The sequence below is a fragment of the Falco biarmicus genome, chromosome 1, assembly GCF_023638135.1.
Source record: "Falco biarmicus isolate bFalBia1 chromosome 1, bFalBia1.pri, whole genome shotgun sequence".
Classification (NCBI taxonomy): Eukaryota; Metazoa; Chordata; class Aves; order Falconiformes; family Falconidae; genus Falco; species Falco biarmicus.
This window is the reverse complement of record NC_079288.1, coordinates 38,002,245-38,027,448: the sequence shown is the minus strand read 5'-3', so window position 1 is coordinate 38,027,448 and position 25,204 is coordinate 38,002,245. Positions and strand designations below refer to the sequence as shown.

Below are 25,204 nucleotides of genomic sequence, written 5' to 3'. Positions count from 1 at the left end.
AACACTTCTTTAAAGCCAATCAAGTCGCTGATAGAATGGATTAACATGCATAGATAAAACATAGAACAGATAAAAACATTTAAGAATTCGCAAATTTATATTTGTTTTTCCAAAGCTAGTTTCCTTTGTGCTTTCCTAAGCAATTCATCATTTGCAACATGAACCAAGATTCATTTTAGACGACCAATTATTAATACTGAGTTCTTTGCAGGGAAAGCCTCAGTGAGGCCAAAAAACACACCCCAAAACCAACCAACCAAATAATAAATATTAAAAAAAAGCAAAACCAAACCCCAACCCCCCCAAAAAAAACAGTCTCAAAGCATCCATCATTGACTAGATGGAGTCAGATCACTGTCAAGGGATAGTTAATGACTGACACAGTATTGCATTAAGTGAAGATTTTGGAGCTCCAGAAGATACAAACCAGTAATGACATCAAGCAATGCACTGAACCACTAGAAAAAACAAACCATCCCAGCTGATTTTCCAGACATGATTGCATTGTTGAAGAGATTGCATCTCTGTGATTTTGTACGGTAATTGAGCTCAGCAATGAAAGAAACACTTAGGAGATAACAAATATAAGAAGAGATCAGGATTCCCAGTTTGGTTTGGTTTTCCCTGCAGAACATGTTGCTGAGTCATTTTGCAGCTGTAAACACTAACACATCTGCACTGAACCCCAGCACCTAGCCTAGACAACATAATTTGCTGCAGCAGAGTGAAACATCTTTTCCACTCATTCAGACCCAGTAAACACAAAGACCGTGGCTATGCTGCCCACTCAGTGCAGCACGTGGTACAAGTGGAGCATATATTCGTCATTCTTGTGACACAGATTTGGGAGATGAACAAATACGTAGAACATCATAAGGTCCAAATATTACATATTTGGACAAATAACTCCTTGCATACCCACACATACTCATACTCTCCACCAAATGCTACATTTGCGTCTTTGCCAACAGAATTAGCACAATTGCCAAAGTGAAGATTGTCCAATAATAAAAAAAAAGACACTGAGTTCCTAGAACTCTATTCATCATATTTCATGAAGCTGCTCTAATTTACGTCATAAGAAAATACAAGTAATAAGAAGGATGTTTAAATCATCTTTTGTCCAATCTGGGGGAAAAATGGCAGAGAGTCGAGTATTTTCAGTTTGATGCACAGATTTATTAAATATCTTTATTTTCTCAGCAGCTCAAATCTGAAAGGTCCTGATATAACCAGTTTTCCAGATGCTGTTGTTTCTGTAATGACTGAATTAACATCTTAAGAAACTGTAACTTATACCTGTCCATAGGTTTTCTTTCTCCATTTAAAATAGCTGCAGTGTGAAATTTAAAGCATTATGGAAGATGTACCACTTTTTTTTTTTTTATGCCACCATAGCATCTAATGCTGGATTTGAATCTTAGAAGTATGGAGTTATAAGCTGCTGACAGATTTCTAGAGAAGCAGTCTTTCTGTTGTCCCACTGATTCCTTTGTTAATTCTTTCATTTCAGTGCTTACAGTAATTTTGAAGGACCATAAATTTGTACGGTTTCATGCAAGCAAAAGATGTACAGCACTGATTTATCTTTAGAGAAATATCACTAACTAGATACTCAGAACTGAACATTAAAATTCAGTGAAATACTGGAAAAATTAGAGGGAAATAAAATGAGTGTATTTCACTTCTTTTGTACTTTTTCAGTTTAAAACTAATTATCATATTCAATCACAGTAATACAATTTCACTAATACTGACCAAATACTTTTTACAGCAATTTCTTGCAATGTCATTTGTCAGCAGGAATGACTTATAACAGGAATATCTTCTGGCATCAGCCATTGTTGCCCAAAGGGCAGAGGAGCACTGTAAAGCTGCTTTACTTTGATGAAATTCAGTGGTACCCAGAGCTAATCTCTCCCCACTAAACAATGATTGTAATTTCTAAAGAACTAAATGCACAAGGTTATGTCAAAGGGTATTTGAAAAGGCAAAACTAGGGCAATAGTTTTTTGATCCAGCCAGCACACCAAGTCACAGCAGCATGTCCAAAGAGCAGGTTCTACTGTAAGCATTCAGTAATGACATCTTCATACAAGTACCTTAGGGCTTAGCATGGATGTGTCTGCTTTGGAGAACTCCATCTATTCCCATCCCTCTAAATCCACACACACTTGCAAGTCTTTTCACCAAATGGCAAAACCATTTCTCTACCATTACAGCTTTTATTAAGTAGCAGAGCAAATTGCTCCCAGCACCTAGTGATCAAATTTTTTACTTATCCAGTAAAAGCAGATAGAGTGACTGAATTTAGCAGCAGCATCAAATCTAATCTTACCAGCTCAGAGTTCCTACCACAGATAGGGATGAGCAAGTTCATGACTGAGAATGTGTATGGTTCCAGAATCACGTTACATTACTACAAACAAACAAACAAAAGAAGTTAGAAAAAAATTAAGAAGTCATTACTCTTAGCAACAAAGTAGAACTGCAATGTAGACAATATTCATGAAGATCAAACCAGAGAAGGATTCCCCATCCTCTCTGGAAGGTAAAAATACTATATTTAATGTATTCCATGCCACACACCTATGTAGCCACTCTTTCTTACTCAATAGAGTAGAAAAGAATAGCATTCTTATCTGGTAACATTTTCAAAATATTAGACAGCTGGGATAAACCAACAAAGTTCCTACCTAGACTTCTCCTAGGCTTGGAAATATTTAAACACTGGGCTCTGATTCTCAAGTGGAAAAATAGAAATAACACAGATTTTTTTCCTGGATGGAGAAACCACAGTGGAAACTATGCAGTCTGCATTTGTGTACTTCCATACCTGTTATTTAAAAAGATTTATTTTGGAACAGTTTTAAAGTATTTGGAATGCATAAAAGTAAGTCAGAGTTATTTTATTACTACGATCTTAAAAAGCAAAAACATATGGATAGCACTCTTCATTCTGAACTGCCATTTTTTTTCTGGCCCCATGAAAACGCAACTTTGTTATTTAAGATTTCTAGAGAATTATCAAAGAACAACCTACTAAAATTGCAAATTTTATACTTTTGACTACAAGTGTTTCTGGCAGACAGCTGAGCACATGGCACTGGCAATGTCTTCTTGCATGAAGACAAGGATGTTATGTTTCCACCACACAGTGAAAGACTTACGTAACAATTGTACCATCCTGCATGAGAGAGCCTGCAGTAGCAAGAGAACTCTCAGAAAGAAAGTTTGGATAAGTTTTTCCTCCCTCGTTTCCAAAAAGAAAACTTTCTATTTCTGGTTTGAGAGCCACTGTTGTTGCAGGCACTCTGTGCTGGACTACAGAGAAGCATGGTGCTTGCAGAAACAGTCGACAGTTAGCAGCAGTTCAGGCTGACTTGAGCATTGCCTTCTGAGATTTCCATCGTTTTCTTTTCCAGTTCTGTAGAAACAAAGAAGTTCTAAAATCAATTCACAAGAAATTATACCATCCAATACAAGGGTAACAAAAGCAAAATGCAGCCCTAGTCACCCCTATACGCTAGAACTCGGGTAGATGATGACATGAATATGCTTGCAGCTGTTCGAAATGGGCTTTTAATGCTTGAAAAGCCTCCCCAGTTCTTCAGACTGTAAACAAGGAAAATACACAAAAACCGCAAAACTTAACATACCGATGAGGTCCCCTGCCCCAATCTGGGTCATGTGCCCAGCAGTTTTCTCCAGCTCCTTTATCATGGACTGTTCAAAGGCCAAGGCAGCAACTCGGGAGAAGAACTCTTTGACATTTTCCCCTAGGAAACAGGACAGAAATTATGTGGTTTTACAACTGCACATCGACACATGATCAAGCATAACAAGCACATCTATGAATAGATCACTCCTCAATACTGGGACAGAACAGGCCTCTCCAGCAATCTGTCCTCCATTCTGATCATTGCAGAGAGAATTTCTCATTTTCTTAGTCTGGAATACTGTATCCTGTACCATACTCCTAGTTTTAGTCAGCAACACAGAGAATTCAGTTGGTGCTATAATCTTTTCTTCATTGCTAATGTTGAGTAGCAGTGCACACGTGTAGTTATGTAACTACCTATGAATTAAACATGCTTAGACATTGCACAGCAGCTCAAGTACTCCTTTCAGTAAACATGACAGTGCAAGCACACATACAAATGCTCAAATAAAATCAATCATTAATAAACCTGAAGTTTCCAATAGCAACAAAATGCAAGAACAACAGAAAAATCTGTATGGGAATGGTGGGACCAGGAACCTTAACTTCCTTCCACCTTAACATAAGCCTTTGTAGTTATGCTATTTTTACATCCTTTGCAGTAACTTACCTGTTTTGGCTGAAACCGACCAGTATTCTGCCTGCATCTCATTTGCAAAGCGGATGGCATCTAGCTCTGTCCTTTCACACACAGCATCTGACTGAATAAAAAATGTGGCATAACTTTAACATAAGACATGTATCTGGGCTGGTAATAACATAAAGGTACTGCTAGCACCTATACTGTGATGCTTCCAGTTATCACAGTGGCCTTTCTGACCTTGCCTTAGAACTTTTGCAATCAGATACAATTGCAAGAATATTCAAGTACTTTGTACTGCTTTTAAAATGGAAGTCTCCATTCACCTCCCACAGCATTGAAACAAATAAAAAAAAAAGGTGTTAACAAGTGTGACCGTTGCATGTAACTATATAATGTTGTAGGGAGCTATAAAGACAACAGTCCAGTTACTGGTCTTTAAATTCTTGTCACTCCATCATTCTCAGCAGAAAAGCTGCAACACTTCAGATCTGCATCCTCAAATGTCTGGCCCATTTAGCTTTTACTGCAACTCAGAAAAAGCAGCATATGCAACACAAAGTACTAGAAAAAACCTGACAGACATGCAGTTTTCTGGGACTTTTTTTCAGTGAAGGGTAAGAAACAAGCTGCATAACTGATACTGTGGCAGCCAGGAGGGGTGGAAAATAAAAAAAGAGAATCAACTAAGCATCACAAGAAGCAAGTTTGTTTTGAAATTTTCAAGAATTAAGTATTGACAGCTACAGGAAGACAAACACAAGACTCAGAGTGGTATAGGTTGAGTGCATTATATCCCGTTCTTCCAAAAATTTGTCATATTCAGTTAAGTAAGAATTGTTCCCTGTTCCTGAATAATGAACACACTGTCCCTAAAAAAAAACCAAAACCCAAGAAAAACTTCAAGATCATTAAGTACTCTATTCTTTTGTGCACCCTCTCTCACTTCTCAGTTGTTTGTATGCGATTGAAAAATGTCATGCAAGGAATGGAGACACAGAGATTTCACTAACTACCCATTTTTTCAGAAAGCAACTTCTTAAATTGGTTCCAAGTGTGCTGTTCTATAGACCTCTAATGATCTCTCTGTTTAGGTTTTTCCCTCAAGGTCTTCATCTCAACATTGTGTACAACTTTTAAGGGAGATCACTGGAGGAACTAGGGGAAATCTGATTTCCTTATCTGCATACAGTTTGCTTACCACCAAATCTTTTTTTGTTCCAACTAGAAAGATGAAGCTGGAATCTGGCTCATTCTCCTTCAGTGCATCTTCTAGCCACTGTCTGAAATAAATAAAAAGAAATCATACAATCAGTCAGAGGGAGTGAGGGATATAGGAGAAAGTGACAGATAACAGGGTCACATGAAAAGTGAGAGGATAAACTTATGTGAAGATATCAAAAGCCTTTTCTTCTAGGCAGAAAAACCCCAGGAGTTATTCCAACTCCTCTGAATACATGCCTTCCACTAATGAAAAGTTCAAACATACCCACTGTAGAGTGCAAATTCAACAATGACTTTACCACCCAGAGAGGGTATTTTTCCTTGTAAGGGAGGGGGCAAAGTTTTGATTGAGATAAGGAATAAGAAAACAAGAAGCAGAGGAAAAGACATGAACAACATAGAAGATTAGACACAAACAGGAACAAAGAAGAGTGAAATAATATAGTCAGCATTATAAAACAGCTCCCTGTGAAGGCTGCATGATTCTTGTCTTATAAGCTTTTGTATTTTTGTTACTCTGGCAATCAAGTTCCTTTTGAGTCATCCAACACGTCAAGGAGGGAAGGGAGTGTGTATGTGTGTGGGAGATCAGGTTCATAGGCTTCAATTATTTCCAGCCAAGCAAAGACACTAATATATATATTATTTTACAAAGTCCTATGTAAATGAGCTAAGTACCACAGCAGCAGTCTAATACACATTGCAATAAGACAGTATACATTGTAAAAAAACATGTACCTGCATTACAGTCACAACAGTATGTTAGGAATACATATACTCTGAGCTGGCAACAACAATGTGGATCATAGATTCATGTAGGGTTTTTTCAGGCTGTGCTAAAAGCAGATCAAGTTTACTCATAGCAATTAGCGTGCTGTTGTAACCAAAACATCACATGTATCTGAACCAGTAAGTTCAGCTATACTATGCATACTCTGAGGTTTTAATTTTCTCTCCTCTCTTTGACAGCTTATCTCCCAACAGAATCATCACAGAAATTAGAGAAAGAAAACAATTCCAGGCTAGCAGCACATCTAGAAAATGAGAGGCTTTTGAGACATTATGCACAAGATGCATCTCAATCTCACCATCCACATCAGGTTCCAGCCTGTTATTCTGTTTAGAGGAAATGGAGAGGGGGAAAAAAAAGGATGCTTTTGGGGTGCACTTCATCTCTTCCTGCATGTCTAGTTGTGGAAGGATCAAGTTCTTACTGAAGCACCTTTTTCTCTCCACTGATTATAAAGGAAGTCAAGGGTAAGTATTTCAAATTTACACTCTGCATTTTCTTCAGAAAAATCCCACCCTAAGTAATCCAAAGAAGTGACAGTCATTCTTCATTTCTTAGCTCAACAGAAGATACACTCACGATCCATCAAGTTCTCAGCAGCTACAGGCTATCCATGGGAATTATACCTGCTGTAAAAGCTGTAAAGGCTAAGCCAAAATACAGAAACTTACTTGGTGTGATCCAAAGTCTGGATATCAGCCAGATCAAACACTGTTATTATAACTGCAACAAAAGACAAGAACAGAAAAAAAGTAATTAAAAAGTGTATCAGAAGTCTCTCCAATTTACCTTGTTGAACAGAGAGAATGCTTACATATAAAGAGCAAGAGCAGATTTAAGACGGATGAGATGGAGAAGGGAAAAGAATAAGCAAATGCGTAGTCTTCCAGCACCCAGTAAGACTGGAGTTCTCAGTCTTCAACCTAATATAGTCTTTACCTGTAGTCTGCAGTCTATAGCTCTATTACTCCTTTTATTTTGTGACCAATTACTGCAGAAATTGTCTCTTACCATGTGGAACACCAGACGTATACACTTCTAATTTCAGCAATAATCTTACCCAAACTCTTTTCCCCCTAGACAGAAGTGCCAATTTTTACCACCGTATTATCAGAACATTCAGAATTTGCAGGTGTGATAACATACCAATTCATGATCATTTTAGTCCCTTATTCTCTCCAGAAACGACAATCCGTTCTACCACACTGTGTCTACAGGTACCTTTCCATGGAGCACATATGCATACATGTTTCCATATAAAGTACAAGCTCCTGTCACAGCCAGGATCAAATTAATATTGTTCTCACCCTCTGCTCCTCGGTAGTAAGCAGATGCAATGCACTTGAACTTTTCCTGACCTGCTGTGTCCCATCTGTGCAATGGGGGGGGAAGAAAAAAAAAAAAAAGAAATTTCAGGTTAATGAAAGCCAGTGTAACCTGAGTAAACACACTAATGAAGCAGCAGACTGGTACAGGTTGGAGAAGAATGTGATACCAGAGAAGTTGTTACCATCTGGAACATGTTATTCATTAACTACTGATAGAAACACAGTAAAGTTCTAATATTTAATGAAGACATTTGAACTCTGGTTTTATCTTTTTATTTTTTTTTTTTTAAATGCTGGTCATTTGGAAACTCAATTCAAATATTTGTATTCTGTGTGGTAATACCCTTTTCTTAAAACATGTTTTCCTCATCTATGTCATTTTGATGTGTTTCTAGGGCAATCTAATTTTGAAAAAATTCTGTGCTAGTACTAGCTAAATCATATATCTGCCCATATTAGAGTCTGGCAACTGCTAGATATGATATCTGTCTATACACTACAAACTAGAGACCTACAGCTCAGTGTACCATGTACTAATGACACCATTAAAGAAAAATCAAGAATGTGCTTCTTATTAACGAACATGATATGCAGTCCTCTCAGCTACTGACAGAACTACAGAGGTTTGGGCTTTTGTTATAGCTTAGTACTGCCAGTCACGGATACTTGCAAATTTATCTTCTATGGAAGTCTCTCAGCAAGAGGGGGCACTATTGCTTATCATATGGAAATGTTCTACTCTGCCACTGAAGATCCTGCAGATAATGCAACCTGACATCTAGTAGCTCATGAACCTTATTTCTTCAGCTTGCAAAATACTGATGCATCAGTCTAGATTTTTAGAAGGATCCAAATCCCAAAAGGATAGCACCTGGCAGAATTTTCAAACACACAATGGTACTGAAATCAGTGGGAAATGGATTTCCAAGTATTCTTCAGTAAATCCCACTAGCCATCTATTTATATCAATGATCCCTCAGAAAAAAATGTGTTCCCAAGTGAAAAGGCTTTTAAGATTCAGGCACTGAAATACTTCAAGCAAAGCATCTTATTTCTGCTGTAGGTCACACTACAGCACAGATGAATCAGTAACGCCCTCTACAGAACAATATAGCTAGCCACTGAAAATAACGAAGTTATTTGTTACAAAGTAACAAAGAACCAAAGCTTGCAAGAGAAGGTCAGTATTCCCACTGGTCTAATAAACAGAGCTGAAAATCAAAGATTTTTAGGTTCACATTTTAATAAAAAACACCCCAGTCTTTCTACAATTTGGGGAAAATCAATTAGTCCCTAATTAAGAGATGCTGAAATCACTGGACACCTTACCATTAATTTCAACGGCTGCAGGGATAAAACTCACAGTAAGGTCAAGTTCAGTGCTCATTGTGCCTGCTAAACTCAAATGACACAACGGTGTAACAGGAGAACTGGACAAAGTCTGTGCCAAAAGCTTCCACTTCTCTTTCAAGAAACTTGCGTAAAAAAGGCAGAACTCCACTGAAATGGCACAAGACATCCAAGATGAATTTTCATTGACAAACTTAGAACATTTTTTAGGCATGAGAAATCCAAGAGTAAAAATTTTACTAAAACTGCAAGTCCACATAGAGAACCTGTTTTTCAGATCGCATTATTCTTTGTGCAATTTTATTATTTAAAAAAAAAATATTATTCCACTAAAGCCTGCAGCAATTCAAGCTCTGCTGAGACTGTACTATGTGCAATGCTTAACCATGCTGTTTCAACTTACATCTGGAGATTATATGGTATTCCGATTATTTCAAAACGTTCAATTTCAAAATCCACTCCAATGGTTGCTTTGTAGTCTCGGTCAAAATTATCTTTACAAAATCTGTAATTAAAAAAAGAAAAAGAGGATGAAATGCTACTGACACCCAGTTAAAAACAACTGCAAAACTAACACTATCTAGGAAGAAAAGAATTAACTAACTGTGGAGTGGCCATATATTGCAGAAGTATATATAAAACCACCAAGAAACTAATTTAAAGAAGGAGGTACTGGATAAACTAGAAAGCATATACACCCAGTAAGCTCTCAGGATCAGATGAGAATCAGAATAAAATATCTCTGTACTGTCAAGGAAGATACAGTATCTTACAGTTTTATTTACAAGGGAATATATTTGGGGTCATAAATAATGATCCAAATGATTAATCATTGAAATCAAAAACTTTCTGTATCTACTTTAGAATGTGGAAGAAATAATAATAATAAAACACAAACATAGGAAGTTGTCACAGTGATCATAAGCTACAGAAATTCAATGATCTGTCCACTGGACTCAGATACAAAAAGCACAAGAGCTGTTTTTCCATATCCAGTAAAGAATCAAATAGCTATTCTTTAAGGCATTCTGCATTTTATCTGTCTATACTTTATAACCTATGGGAAAACCTGAGCTTCCTCTACAGACTTGCAGCTGTAGAAATGAGTACAGGTACCCACACAAGGATGACTTAAAAATGTTTCCATGAACAACACTACAAGTAATGAGAAAACATGAAACCAAGACTCAGACACTGGAAAGATTTATATTTTTTTTGATCTGCTGATTGTACCAGCCTTTAGACTAGATTTCTTAAGGAAACACTGTATCATATTTGACTGGATTAAAACAGTTCAGAATATAACAAATACTTATTGAAGTGCCAGAGCATGACTTTCTGTGTTGGTATATTAAGCTTGTCTCATACTGTAGACTCTGTTTTGTCTTTCATTTAATAACAAAATCATGGTTCAAAACAGAACCATGAAGTACCATACTGAATGGACAGGAATGGAAACATTATAACATTCACTTGAGAAACAGCAGAATCAAACAGTTTGCTGAGCTATACTGTACCTGTTGATAAGGCTGGTTTTCCCAACATACAGGTCTCCTACCATAACCACTTTGGATATTTTCAGCCTGTTATAAATATTTGAAAACATTACATGTTTTTAGTAGCAATTTCAACATTCTCTCTCTAAACATTCTGATTTAGATCCTTAAATTGTAAGTGATGAGCACATGTACCTGTGACTCCGGTTTACCTAAACGCCACTGGGCTGCAGGACCAGAGTCTTAAATTGTAAGAAAGAAAAAGAAGGTCACCAAAAATCCCAAACCCCCCTGGAGCAGAAATAGTCCATTTCTTACTCTGCATCTTTTTTCTTAAATATAATCCAGTGGGACATAAATTCTTTTCTATTAAAATTGCTTTCACTACAAGTACATACATTTGGCAGCTTGCACACAAGACCACAGACTATCTGCATCCTTTTAATTTAAATTAATCACAAGTTTCTCATTAATAGTACAAATCAAGTCCTAAGTGTAGAAACAAGGAATCACTGATAATAAAAGAACCCACTGCAGAATCTGTCTCTGGAAAAAGTCCCACATGGTTACAGCCAATAAATTTTCTGGCTATCTAGAATAATATTAATCTGAAGCTGGCTTCATGCAAATAATCCACTTTGCTCTGGGTTCCCCCACAGAATACAGCAGATGGGCTTTAGGTGACTCAGCCTGCATTCTTAAAATTGAAATGTGGTGTATCTTTTAGGAGATACAGGTGGCTAAGTGAGTGTAAATGTATTTGTTGAGCTAAACTTGGATTGACTTCTCCTGTGCACATGCTACAAAAATGGCTTAAGAGATTTAATGTTCTTTTGTATCAAGGACTGGCTTTTTAAACAAAGGAATTAATCTTCTATTGGATACTATTTCTGTTTGTATCAGGCTTCCAAGTTATCTATTCTAAATAGTCCAAATCTTGACTGGTAAGCTGCATAACTAATATTTCCAAAAAAAGAAGGCATTTTGTGTGCCAGTCAATGCTAACTGGGTGGCCACAGGCCCCTAAGCTGCTGACATATGTCTGCCTGGTTAATTGTTACTGATAAAATACTGAATAAAATCAAGGACCTTAAGGAAAAAGCAAAAAAGTGATGGTTTAGAGGTATGTGTTCCATTAATTCACATTGTGGAAAAAAACCTCCCTAGATCAGACAGTTTAACACATTGATGGAATATCAAGAGTGTCTTAAATACAGCCATTAGCTACTGAATTTTGCAGAGTATCTTTCCAAATGACAAAGAAAGATTCCATTACTTGGGATAATGGAAAAGGAAGGTAATGGTTATTCCCATCAAGCTTTAAAATTATTGCACAAATGACTCAGTTGTCTATGCCTCCCACCCCCATTCCAAAAAATGACCAAGTAATAACCATATCTAGAGAGCAGTGAAAGTGGTTTAATTTTATTCACAAAGCCAAAATGTACAGATTTTTAACTATACTCTGTCACCAGAATAAATGAACTGGAAAGTTGCTTTACTCTGGAAATAAATAAAAAAATATATATATCTTGGTTATGGAGGGATAAAATGCCTCAATTCATTAAAGCACATGTTGCTAGCAAAATTGTCCAGAAACTTGTAATAAATTTATGTGAAACTAAGACAGTGACTGTGCTTCTAAAAACCAATAAACTCACTTGTGTCTCTAATCGAGACATATTTTGGCTTTTTTTGTTGTTGTTTTGTTTTGTTTTTTTTTTAGCAAGACTCCCTAGTGAAATGAATAAAAAGTTGTGTTTAAAGATGGATATCATGATGGATATCATGACAAGTCTCATGGTAATCATCAACTCTAGATTTGAAAGAATAGTGAGCTAATCGTCAGTATTCATAGAAGCTTCACTTTATGAAAGATCCTTCACAGTGGAACACAGAAGCATTTATTACTAAAACATACAGCTATTTATTTTAACTGAATAGTGATGATTTCTAACACAGTTTAGCCTTCTTCCATGCTTCAGGAATTAAATCATTACTTGTAACAGTTCTGAGAGAGAGATGATGTAGAGAAAACCCCAGCCAACGTAAATATTATTATTAGGGCATAAACCAGTTAATTTGGATTTTTCGGTGTCATATATTTACCAGAAATTTCTTCCAGTTTTATGGAAACATTTAAGAGAACTTCTCAGCGTGTATACCTCTAAAAGACTAAAGCTAGATTCTTATGTGTTTCAAGCAAATTAGAACTGCTCTATGTTTATATCCCCACAAAGCCTTTATTAACTGCTCATTTGGAACACAAAAAGAGAATAGAGCAGGGCTAGATCTGCCCTATTCCTTATAGCTGCTCTAGAATTCGGTTGCCATACTGACTTGCATGAGCAAAATTAAACTCTAATTTTAAACAGTCAATTAATCTTTGAACTAAGAGTTTAGTTCCAAGTTGCTAAACAACTATTTGTTGCTAAACAGCTCTGCTATTTTTTCAATGCTACTTATGCCAGCAGAAAACGTATCTTTGAAACTTATAGGAAGAAGAGGCACTTCATTCATTTAGTGTCAAACAGGTCAGAGAACTGCCATGTGCACGGGCTTAGCTGCCTTGAAACATGGTGGAGTGAGGAAGATGAGGAAAAGCCTATGAAGGAAGGAGGCTATAAAGAGCTCAAAATACTTTCTTTGTTGCATACTTGGTTAATTATAACCTTACCCAACTGTTCCAGTGCTCTGCTGACAAGCAGTCCTGACCTGTGCATGAAAGTGCTCTTTGAACTGCAGACAGGCCTCAGGTGTGTACCACTGAAAACAGGAGAGAACAGCTACTGTGATATACTAAGCAATGTCTACTTTGCAAGAAGTCAAATCAGCAAGGAAAAAATAGATAAGAAGGTTAATTCAAAGAGTTTGTCAAGCACAGAGATACCGTGGCATAAGAAAAGGGACAGCCTGGGTTAGAAGGCAGTAAGCCTTCCCCACAGTAAGGTTTGTAAAAACTCCTTTGGACAGTGCCATCACTTGACTACCTTTCCGAGTGTCAGCACTCAAACACCAGCTAAACTTCCAAAGTCAAATACATCTGCTCATCATTCTGTACAACAGCAAGTACCTTAAATTATCCCAGTAACGTAAACCACATTTTTTTTGTTTTATATATAATAATATATTATATAAAAATGTAATTTATTTATTTTTTTATATATATAAAAAGATAAATAAAAACACAAGACAAACACAGACGGGAGCATACCACCAGCAAGTCATTATTACTATGAAGTCTTTTAGATCTTTTATGCGTGAAGCACTGTTTTTATTAGTAGTTTTTAATTAGGCATTAGTTAAAAATGAGAAAAACTCATTTTACTCTGTATTTGCTTAAAATACTGTAGTAGTTTTCATAAAATTAAAAGCAAAATACGTGCCTGAGATCAAGCATGAAAAAAATGCCAACTTTTTAAAAGGATCCTTTGAACAATTGAAAAAACAGAATGCTAATTCCTTGTTCTTCCCCTGTCCTTAACTCCTCTATTATACTTCAAATACAAAACTCTTCAGGGACACCAACGATATTTTCTGTCTGTGTGTCTACAGTGCCTACTACATTTGATCTACTGTATGACTAATGTTACTATACAAACAGAAAATTAAAATTGCCTTAAATTCTTCAACCAAAACCTCCAAATAGATCTAATTAGACTTTTTGCATATTTAATATCAGCTATGATTCTTATTTCCCCTTGGTGCAGGAACTCTTTAAGCATGTAATTATTAATGTTTGGCTGAAATAACAAGATGGATATTATAAGGTAACAATTCTGTGGCAAAAGTCACTTTCCATAAAGGTTGGAAAGGAAGAAATTAAAAAGGAAGAAATTAGGATTATTATTAAAGATATCAGCATGAATGGGAACATGAAGTCACATTCATCTTTGAAAGAAATCCTTAAACAATCTGTAGTTTTAGCAGAGGACAACAACTGTACATTAAATTAAAATACCATTAGCACAAGGGAAATATAGTTCAATGTGGCAGGTGCTACATACTGTGACCAGAGGGATTAAAGAATGCTTACCTTTGGAAACTGAGAGATTATTCTGTCCCTACTCACTGGCGGAACCAAATGCATTAAGTTGGACTTCATCCTCTAAATTCAATTAAATTCTACCAGACAGGAAATATATAAAGAGAAACATAGTATGTAGGAATTGCCTCAATACAGGGAAAACATCATAAAAAAAATTAACAGTTCTTACAGAATCATTTTTTTCCCCCTATCAGTACAACTGGCAGGTTTTTTGACTTTGTGTTAAAGAAAACCTGTTTCTTACATGAATGGGACCACTTCAGTGCACATAGCTGTAGTAGCAAACAGTGTCTTTCTGAAACTACAAGACAGCAACTCTAATACTGTGGAAGGGCAGGGAATTGTTCACTTAATTCAACATAAGTGTTTGCAGTTTAGCCCTCAAAGGATTTTGCAGTGTTTAATTTAAAAACCTTGCTCATCACTGTTTGAAATGCCTCTGCCCTGTACACGTTAAGAAATGTTAAGGGATACCAGATTTCATTTGGTCAGAAAAAGGAAGGAAAGATGAAGCTGCTACATTTCTTGGCACAACATCACACTTTCATCCAAGATCAGTTCAGAAAAAATGAAATCAGTATATAGTCTGACTTGGAAAAAGAATAATGTTCACATGAAAACTGCAAATGCATTTAGATATCCCACTTGAGACATATCAATTTGGTTATGCAATGAAACCTCGTGGGCTGTTGGGGGAGGGGACTCTTAATAGAGCACTGATATCTTACTGGCAGTCAAAAGAGTGTTTCTAATAAGAACATTCATCATGTAGCAAGGTGTAAGGAAGAACTCACCGTGCAGCAGCTGATGCAGCAGGATTCCAGCCACACAAACAGCTCAGCCTGCTGCTGCGTGGCCATAGCAACAGGCTTACAACACTTCCCTTCCTCCCCTTCCCTTACAGATTGAGAAGGCGGAGTTGGAGTTATTTACCTATACATAGGGCCCTAGTTTAAAAGAACAAACTGGATTTAGTGGTCATACAGATTCCTTTGATCAGAAAGCGCTCCTTAATAAACCCGATGGTTCCCTAATCCTATATAATCCCATAATCCTATATAAGAAAACAGTTCCATTTTTCTCACAGGTAGTTGTATGTATGGATACAAAGAGCAGGATTAACCCAGCAGACAAGGAACTAATAGAGTTGGGAACTGTTACAGTGCTAATATTAAGTATAGTAGCAATTATAAAGAAACTCCTGAGGGATTTTTTTCAGAATTTCAACTTGATTCCATGTCAGCTTTAGAGTCAGGATATGCATGCTACTAATGAGACATTCTGGATTCTATAAATGTCTTTCTAGTCATTAGTAAACTTGCTTTCTAACATAACAAACTAAAGACAAGGAGTAAGAAATCACACAGCTCTTTCGTATTGCCTAAGTATTGTTAATGAACTCATTAGTTTAGACAGCATTTAGTATGCTAGACCATAATTTAGGATGCAAAAAGATTCTGCTGTTTATTTAATTAGGATTTAAATTTCCAAATATCAGGACAAAAGAAAGCTCTCACATTCTAATAGTCATATTTTGATAATGCTGGGACAGGCTTGGCAACTGAATGTGGACAAGTAATTTTAAATAATGAGTAAGTATATAACAAAAAAACTATAGCTGTGTTTTACAACCCCATGCTAAGAATAATGCTCAACAAAATTGCTAGTCTGCTATTTTAATTAACGTTTTATTCTCTTTCGTGAGGAAATGTTTTTAAATCACTTCAGACACTCATGTGATCTCAAACATACTGAAACACCTACTCCTCCCCAAAGAATCCAGATTTTCAGCTGATGGGTTATTCACCACAAAAGGTTACATTACAGTATTTATTTATTACTATATGCATAGATCTACTTGCTATGCTACTTGCAACCGTATAAAACTAGAGACACCTAGACCCTTTTAATGGTGTGTTCCTGCCCTCTTGGCAAGTTTTAATTATTTTATGGCAATGTTTATGTCTTAATAGTTCTGAAAACAAAAAGAACTCTGTCGGTAAGAGTTTCAAACACGAACTAGAAGAATATGGAAAACGCAAGTTAAACACATCCTAAGGATGTGAAGATCTGTCATATATACATAGGCTGACTCACTGCTCGTCTCCTAGAGCTCTTTAACAAACTAAGCAACAACAAAAAAAAAACAAACCAACCAAACCAACCCAAACCAACAAAACACCATCAAAAATCAATTCAACAATTTCAGTATCTCAGTGAGTCCAAAGTACAGGAGGGACCAAGACAACTATACAGAAACATTTTAAAATTTAGGCACCATCTTCATTTACATTTAGTGTATTTAATCTAAATCTCACACACACATAGACATACCCTAATTTACCAAATCAACAAGTTAGCCACACCATTAGAGGAAAAAGATCAATGATTTAAGAAATACAAAGCTGCTAAAAATACTGAGAATTATTGGTACTGAGATCCAGATTTTTCTTTTCTTACAAAGCTGAAGGGGATTCAGTCACCAGGGAGGATTGGGAATATAGTGTCTCCATGGCATCACAACCTTCCTTACATCAATATTACAGGAACAGCAGAACCAGCAGATTCTGTGGATAGACAAAGGATTTGAGGAAGACATTCAGAAGCTTTGCAAAAAATTAGTTAATGTCATGACCACTAACCAAAATCAGTATTCCAAGCTATGGTGAAGATAGAATAATTCACGCCAAAAGGATGAGAACAGTTAACACTGAAGGACAAGAGAAGTCTCTGATTTTCTTCTACCCCTTCTAGACTCAGAAAAATTCACATTCTCCCTGTTGAAAAAGGATGAAACTTTACAAATGTATAGTTAGTGGAAGTCTAATCTAAATCAGGAAAATGACCTCTACTTTAAATAATCGGCTCTAAAATGTTGCAGAAAAGACAATCCTTTCTAGAAAATACTTTTAAAAGTAGTAATTTTTCTTTTATGGATTTTGAAGATCAACAAACCAGACTGTGCTGTATTTTAATCTGGCTGATGTGAATTACTTTGGCTTTGTAAAATCCAGTTTAAGAACTTTGATTATTATAATTGTTACTCAAAGATAATGAAAAACATCTCAATGACTTCTCTATTTGCACTGAGAACTAACCTTTTATAGCACAAGCTGTTCAGGATTTTTTTTTTCCCTGATGCTTGATCACATCTGACAATCCAGAGTACCCTTAAGTTGTCCTACAACATTGCAATCATACATTCTCCCTGTATATCATCCTCTGAACAACACTACTTTTTAGCAGTCATACTAAAAAAGATGGCCCAGTGTTGAATACAGTTCTGTCAAACTACATAATGATGGAAACAGCTACACATTCTAGCTGTTTATAATGATATTCTGGAGAAGACTAGGAAAGAGAACCTAGTCCAAAGCTACTAGCTCGCTTCAGCCCTGGTACCTCACAGCACTTGCCTGCTCTGCCATTAACTTTACCACCATTTTGTTCAGTATGATTTTTAAATTTTTTTCCAATTTTGTTCAACTGAAATTACTTTAAAAACGGTATGAAAAGTGAGCCTCCTTCCACGCTTCAGCAAAGAAGCGAGGTAAAAAGGCCTCCACGCTACAACCCGACGGCGGCGTCACCCCAGCTCCTCACACTCTTCCCGCCCTCTGCGCGCCCGCCTCAGCGCGCCACTAGCGGCCCCGGCGGCTAATTCACCAACTACGCCATTGACGTTGCTCTGTGGCAGCAGCCACCGTCAAACGCGGCATTTACGCTGCTGACGGAAGGCCGGGCTCTGCGCTTGGCTGCGTAGTTGTTATTCACGGATCGGGGCATACGCAGAGAGTCGGTTGCTGTGGCAACGAGAGCACGCGGGCGCGAAAGGCGGCGCCGCAGCTGACAGGGGCTGAGGAGCGGGAGCCGCGGCCGGGCTGAGGCGGCGACATGTTGGTGGGACCGGGCGCCTTTGGTTATTTAGTCTGTTTCTTTTGTTGTGAAGAAAGAAGGGCAGCTGTTGAAACTTTGCAGCTGTTTTGGGTGGGATTTTTTGATGTTGCGCAGTTTTCAATGTTGGAAGTTGTATACTATGTCAGCTGAGCCGGTTTCCTTACAGAGGTAAGGAGGAGGTCAGCCACCACAGACTCTCAAACTTTAAGGAATTCTGAGGGAGGGTTTAAACTAGACCCCTTTTAAAAGAATGCGTTTTTGAAGAATGGCTTTCTTTTGTTTGTTTGCTTTTGCTTGAATACTATTTTGAGGCCATTCTCTGGTTTGGGACAACTTTGCTTTAACCCTTTGAAAAACATTCCCTCCCTCACCTTGCAATAATACCCCCACCCCCTCTCTCTTTTACAGCATTCAGTACAGGATTAAACCAGATAAGACAACTCAGCAGAAGAACAGATGTTATTCTTGATGACCATAAACCATTCCAGTCTGTGCTTTCATAGCTTCCCAACAATGATTGTGTGCTAAAATAGCACTTCTGGGACACGGAAGACTGTTTAAAGTCAGTAGTTCCCTTTTTGGTACATTGTCTGTCCAATCACCAGGTGCAGACATTTTGGAATATTTTTAGGGAGAGGGGAAATCCTTCCCAGGAAAATTTGGGATGGCACATGCTCGTATCTCAGGCAACTTCCCCCCCGATATAGATCCCACAAAAGCTCCTCTTGCTTTTGGAAGGAGGGCCCTTCCCAAGCTGAATGAAGAGTTATGTTCTCCTGAGCTGCTAACTCAGCAGCAGGCACTGATGACGCTCTGTGATCTGGTCCATGACCCAGAAAATGTCTACCAGGTGATAGAAGTAGGTAAGCCTAAGTTTTGACACAGTGTGTGTGCGTAGAAATATTTCTCTGCTACTTTTTTTCCTTGCAATATCTTTGATGACACAATATGGCCATGAATTTTTTTCTATTTTAATCTCTACTTATTTTACCTTAAAAAGGTAAAGAATATGATGCCATATACATGACAGTTATTTTAAGAGTATCCTTACTTTAAGATTTATCAATGGCTCACTATAAGCTTTATCAACATGTAAATACAAAAGCAGTGTAGAATCTTACTTATTTTATTCTGAATTTTAGCTAATCCTAACTTAGGCAAATTTTAAAAAAGTTAGAAAAACCACCTCCACCCCCTCGCTACTCAGTTAAATTTAATTTGCTTGGAATCTTTTCTAATCCTGTTATCCATGAACTTTCAGGAAAAAAAAAAGCAGTGAATTTATGAATTTCTAATATCATAAAACTACTAAATACATTTTATTTAGAAAGGAGAAAAGAAAAAGCTTTTAGTTATCCTAAAGCAGGAAAAAATGGCAAAGGCCCCCCTTGATATTTTTCTTTGTTAGGCATTTTCTACCAGGTATGACAGGATAGTAACTTCCTGTATTTTTCATGCTTGATGTGCTCAACATACTCATATCTCAGATCCCATAATAATAACAGGAAGAAAACTGATCAACTTTTTAAGTGATAATTAATAAAACAATATTTAAATAGGGCTTACAAGTTCATTTGCAAAAATCTGTGAGCTCATCTTTTGCCATTCATTCCTTCAGCAGTGAATAGCATGGCACATCCACTTTACTGGAGACACAAAACCAGAGCTTTTTATGCAGAACTCCTCAGAAGTGTCTTAGTGATTGTAGAATGAGTCTATAAAACCCCTGGAACTTCATAAGGATTTAAGATACAAGACAATATAACCAAATTTATCATACTCATCAGGATTATGTCTGGCCACCACTATTTTCAAAAGCTTTTATCCCAGCATTTGGGAAGAGTCCTACATTTGGATTTTGGAAAAAAACCCACACAAGCTTACCTTTGCAATTTTTAGCAGTCTGTTGTGTATCTACATAGCTCATTATGTCACAGTGAAGTCCTCTGGTTTGCCACTGCTTTCTTCTCCATTTTCTTCCTTCATGTTTTTTTCCTCATAAAGATACCAATAATCATGTTCAAAATTTATGAAGTTATTGTTTGATTAACAGTAACTGCTGAAGCAATGCAATATGGTTGGTTGTTTGGGGTTGTTGGGTTTTTTTCGTCAGTGATATATGTGTATACACATAATCATGAATGGTTTACCAAATTTATTTCTACATGTGAAAAGCAACGCTGCATGTTTTTACATAGCCCATGCTACACCTAAAGAAATTCTTTAAAATTGTATATGTCAATCCTGCAAAAACACACTTTTCTAAAAACATCAATAGCTCTACTGACTTAAGTTACTTCTAGAGTTACAACACTTCATAAATATTTGCAAGATTAGGATTTAACTTGATACAAGGCAGCAGCTTGTTTGTAGCATGGCATTTTTGGCAGTAGGCTTTGAAACTTCAAAGTTTCTTCTCTACTTGAGATATGACAATAGGACAATCAGTACAAGATAAAAAATCTGATTATTTGCACTTCAAATTGTGAGATAAGAGTGTTGCTATATATGCTGAAGGTATGAAATGTTAAAATGAACTGTTGTGTCTCATAGGATTCTTGGATAACCTGAAGACTTTGTTGTTACATCATGACAGCACTGTCCGACAAAAAACAACACAAATCCTCTATATCATGGCTATGCATAATGTTGGCAGGTAGGTATAATTCCAGAGTTTACTGAATGGTATGGGAAGCGAAAAAGATGTTTCAGTGAGAAACAAGAACATAATTTCTAAGTCTTGGCAAGACAGGTGCAATGTAAATGAGACTATTTAGTTAAGATTAAGCATCTCGCAAATAATGTATATTTTATTATGCTTAGTTAAATCTGACCTCCAATGTTGTTTTTAGGCAAGGGCTGATACAAAATGGAGTGATTTCTGCCATCACTGACCTCTTGGATGATCCAGTAGATATCTGTCGGAAGAACATTCACCAGATTTTTGAAATTATGGCAAAATTGCCTGAAGGTAGGGATTTTTTCAGTAGTTAAGTATTCAAATAGGCAAAGCAGGTAGGTGACTTTATCTGATTCCACATGTAATGTCTTCCAAATTTATTTTACTCCATTGTCCTTGAAAATCATATCTAAAACCATTATCTTTTCTATTTTTGCTCATCTTAATTTTCTTTAGTTAGTGTTTCTATGAAAATTTATTCTTTGGATTCTATCTGAACAATTTAAAATGTATGACCGTCATCTTTTTTGTTGGTGGAGACAACTGTGTTTTCTAGAGCTGTTTCTGCACTTCCAAAAATTTGCAAATTGTATAATAATAGTGAGAATACTTAGCCAAAATATAGAACATGCTTTACATAGTTAACAAGTGAAATGCCCTATGTTAACATAATACATCTGTGAATAGTCCTGTCTGTGTACTGGGGTAACTGATCCTGCTAGATCTGTAATTTTCTTAGGTCTTATACAAGTAAAGGCTACCTGCTTAAGATACAGGTTGTGTGGACTGCACACTTGAATTTGTATTTTAGAATCTTGCATCAAAAATTCACTTTGTCCTTTTCTTTTGTCAAAATGATGATCAGCTGTTCATCATGGTCCACTAACTGTACAGTACACAGGATTTGTAGAAAGTTCTTCTGGCATTAGGAGGTACAAATTTTGCAAAATTTTTTTTATGCCTTCCTTGCTCCTTGCAAGCACTGGGGTAGGAGGAGGTAAATGAGTAAGTAAGGTCACCATCCATTGAGCTGTGGACTATGCACAGATTATGTATTAATGTATCTTTGACCTTATGCTCATAGGTTCAGTTTCTTAAATGTACACTTTGACATTGCTTTCAGGAGGGAGAGAATTTAAAACAAAACAACCAGCCAGCATGGGGGTGGTGCAAGGAACAATGAAGAAGTTTGCTTTTTCTCATATTTTATTCAAATATTGTTTGCCCTTAGGTAATATTGTTAAATGGACTTGGTAAGATATGAAGGTAAAAATGTAATAAATTACACCTAACTTCTGATGTCAAATTGAGCTAATAGTCCTACCCTCCCAGTATATCAGGAGAGAAATCAGTATCTAAAGTGGCAAAAAGTCGGATATATGCATCGTTTAGGCTGAGATGCATTCTGCTCTAGTGATGGTGATTTATCTCCAGTAGGATAAGCAGAAGCTGAGTTGATTACATCAGTTACGCGTCTAGCTTTTAAATGCTTCAGCCTAAACAGAGGAATCCAAGCTGAGAATTTGTCTTTGACTTGCCAGAAGAATAGGTCATTGTACCTTTTATGTGCTTTCTTTATATTACATATATTTATAGTGGTCTAAATCTTTTATACATGGAAGGAATTTATATTGATTTGTTACTTTTATTTCTAGACTCTATGGTTATAATTTCAATAGTTTTCCAAGCTGAACATTAGTCTTAAACATTTCCAGTTGATGAAAATTTTAATTTTAAAATTAAAATTTCAGTAGATAAAAATGATCAATTAAAAAGCCATAGTATTTAAATTCATGGCAAAGTGCCTTGTCTGAGGAATTCTGTTACATTACTGGTGCTTAAAAAAATTAAATGAGTGCTTAAAGTCTTGCTGAGTTAGTATACACGAATTCTAAAAAACATAAAGAAGTATTTTTAAATGCATGCAACTATTTTTTAAGTCCTGAATAACTGAATCCATATGAGAGACATTAATATGGTGGGCTTAACAACTTTAGGACCATCACTATAGAAAATCAGAAAATTTAATTTCACTAGCTATTTTACAGATTTTCAAATCAGATGAGACAGGGACTTGGCTTAAGTAAATTTTGACCTGTTTGACTGCCTGTAAACAATTCTGTCTCTTACCAGTATAGACAGATACCATCCTGTGAATACGTGGATCATAACAGAAGCTTATGGGAGAAGGAACGGAAACTTAACAGAAGTAAATAAATGTTGCCAAATTTTTGCAAATTACTATTGGTCATTAACCACTCATCCATACTGGCTAAGGTCACCTTCTTAGCCCCTTTTGGAATGGCATAATTCAGTAATAAGCCTTGCTGTTCAGCCCCTGCTGTACTGAACTTTATTATTAGCTGTAACCTTCAGATGTGGCTAGATCTCTGGCAGGCTAATGCATGAACTTAACATTTGTCTCCTTTTGCTGATTGAGTTTCCAGGTATGTACATGATGCACAACTTAAGTTGACTGGAAAGGTTTCAATTTAAACAGGGAAGTTGCCTCAGGGTTTGGTGGCTGTTGTACGTACCCTTTTAGATATGAATGTGTGACTTACGGATGTAAACTATACACCTGCCTGCTTTTAGGTTTTATCTCCCAAACCTCAGAGTAGGTTGGAAGTTTATCTACATAAGCAGAAAACATTCACTGGAGGATGAATAAAAGTTCTAGGTGGGAAAAAACAATTAAAAAAACCCCCTACCCATATGGCCCTGAGAGGAAGCGAGAGCTTTTTTTTTTTTTTTAACCCCAGAGTTTGCAGTTAGACACTTTCTAACAAGCAGGGACTAAAACCAAGGGTTACATACAAAGTGTTTTACTAGAACAGGCAGTTCTATTTAGGGACTTACTGTGGCAGTAAGCAATGCTAGCTCTTGGTGGTGCCAAAACATAAAATACTGCTTATTAAGAATTCCACATAAATCAAAATACGTTGCCCAAACCAGAGGGTATGTAATAGTACACCATATCGCTGCTCTGGTCTGCTCCCATTGTTCCATCCTTGTCACTGCAGGCATCCGAATAGATCATCTTAGGTCAGGAGCTACTGATGGGAACTATCACAACTGTAAAACCAATTTGGTGATAATCAGGAAATGTGAGATGATACTATACAAAGAGAAATCAAGTTGCCTCCTGGAGTGGAAGGATTATCCAACCCCTGCTAAGCTAGAAACTCAGCAAAAGCTGAAAGCCAGCTGCAGCAGTGTCTCTCCTCAAAACCTTGCCTTTGATTGAAGGCAAAGGATTCACGGCAGCTCTGAAGTAAGCAGGAGCCTCTGCCAGACAGACACCACCTTCCAAATCATGTTACAATCCCAACTTAGTGAAAGTTGCCTATATTTGCAAGAAAGGCTACAATTCTCTGAGTGGTAGTTGCTTTTCAGTGAGGCTTCTCTTTAACTAAGACTGATACCAGTATCTTCATTTTACCTCTTCCACTTCAGATACTGGTGGCAGATCAGAATCAGGTTTTCCAAATCGAATTATTATCAAGACTTGTTTTGGGGAATGGTTCTGGAGTTTAGTCTCCAAGAAAAGCAGAAAAGGGTAATTAATGGTATGAAAACAATATTTAAATAACTATAGAATTAGTTACTTGGTAAATTCTGTGCATCAGTGTCTCCACTGCAAATTCCTTTTAATGTAAATAAGGAGTTACTTTATTAGAAACCTGGTATTTGTCTGTTTTGAATAATTTTTTTTCCATTCATTTATTCTTAACATTTAGTGTAATCCTAATACATTTGCAGTGATCATGCTCTGTATGCATGTAGGCCAACTTTTTCACTGTTTCCCCCCCCCACCACCACCCTCTCTTCTATTTATAAGGAATTAAAAATGAATGTAGAACTGTTTACATCTGTGAAGCAAGCAGAATTTAATCTTTATCTTCTGATCCTGTATTCAAATCTCTCAGAGAGCATGATGTGTCTAGCAGTCTCTTTATAGCTTGCTTGAGTCATACCTCTCTAGGTGAAATTCTCTTCCAAAGCTTAGTTTCTTCAGCTAAGTAATGATGCCAAAGTTTGACCATTTCCTTTGTCAATGTTTGTGCTATTAAAAGCCTCCAAGACTTGC

General features: G+C 36.7%; 2 protein-coding genes across 2 annotated transcripts in view; one reads left to right on the top strand and one right to left on the bottom strand.

Moving 5' to 3' along the window:
- Positions 1-1,666: 1,666 nt before the first annotated feature.
- Positions 1,667-14,617, bottom strand: RAB36 (RAB36, member RAS oncogene family). Its single transcript, XM_056346628.1, has 10 exons — positions 14,526-14,617; positions 13,167-13,255; positions 10,511-10,576; positions 9,397-9,498; positions 7,623-7,687; positions 6,987-7,038; positions 5,503-5,584; positions 4,332-4,422; positions 3,660-3,779; positions 1,667-3,427 (listed from the first exon to the last, which is right to left on the bottom strand). Exons 1-10 carry the CDS (start codon positions 14,592-14,594, stop codon positions 3,363-3,365), a joined length of 801 nt encoding a protein of 266 aa, XP_056202603.1. The 5' UTR covers positions 14,595-14,617; the 3' UTR covers positions 1,667-3,362.
- A 4,481-nt stretch (positions 14,618-19,098) lies between these two features.
- Positions 19,099-25,204, top strand: part of RSPH14 (radial spoke head 14 homolog) — a 94,917-nt gene continuing 88,811 nt past the window's right edge. The window contains exons 1-3 of the mRNA XM_056323579.1: positions 19,099-19,297; positions 20,988-21,090; positions 21,287-21,405. Coding sequence (XP_056179554.1) covers positions 19,099-19,297; positions 20,988-21,090; positions 21,287-21,405 — 421 coding nt within the window. The remainder of the gene's footprint in view (positions 19,298-20,987; positions 21,091-21,286; positions 21,406-25,204) is intronic.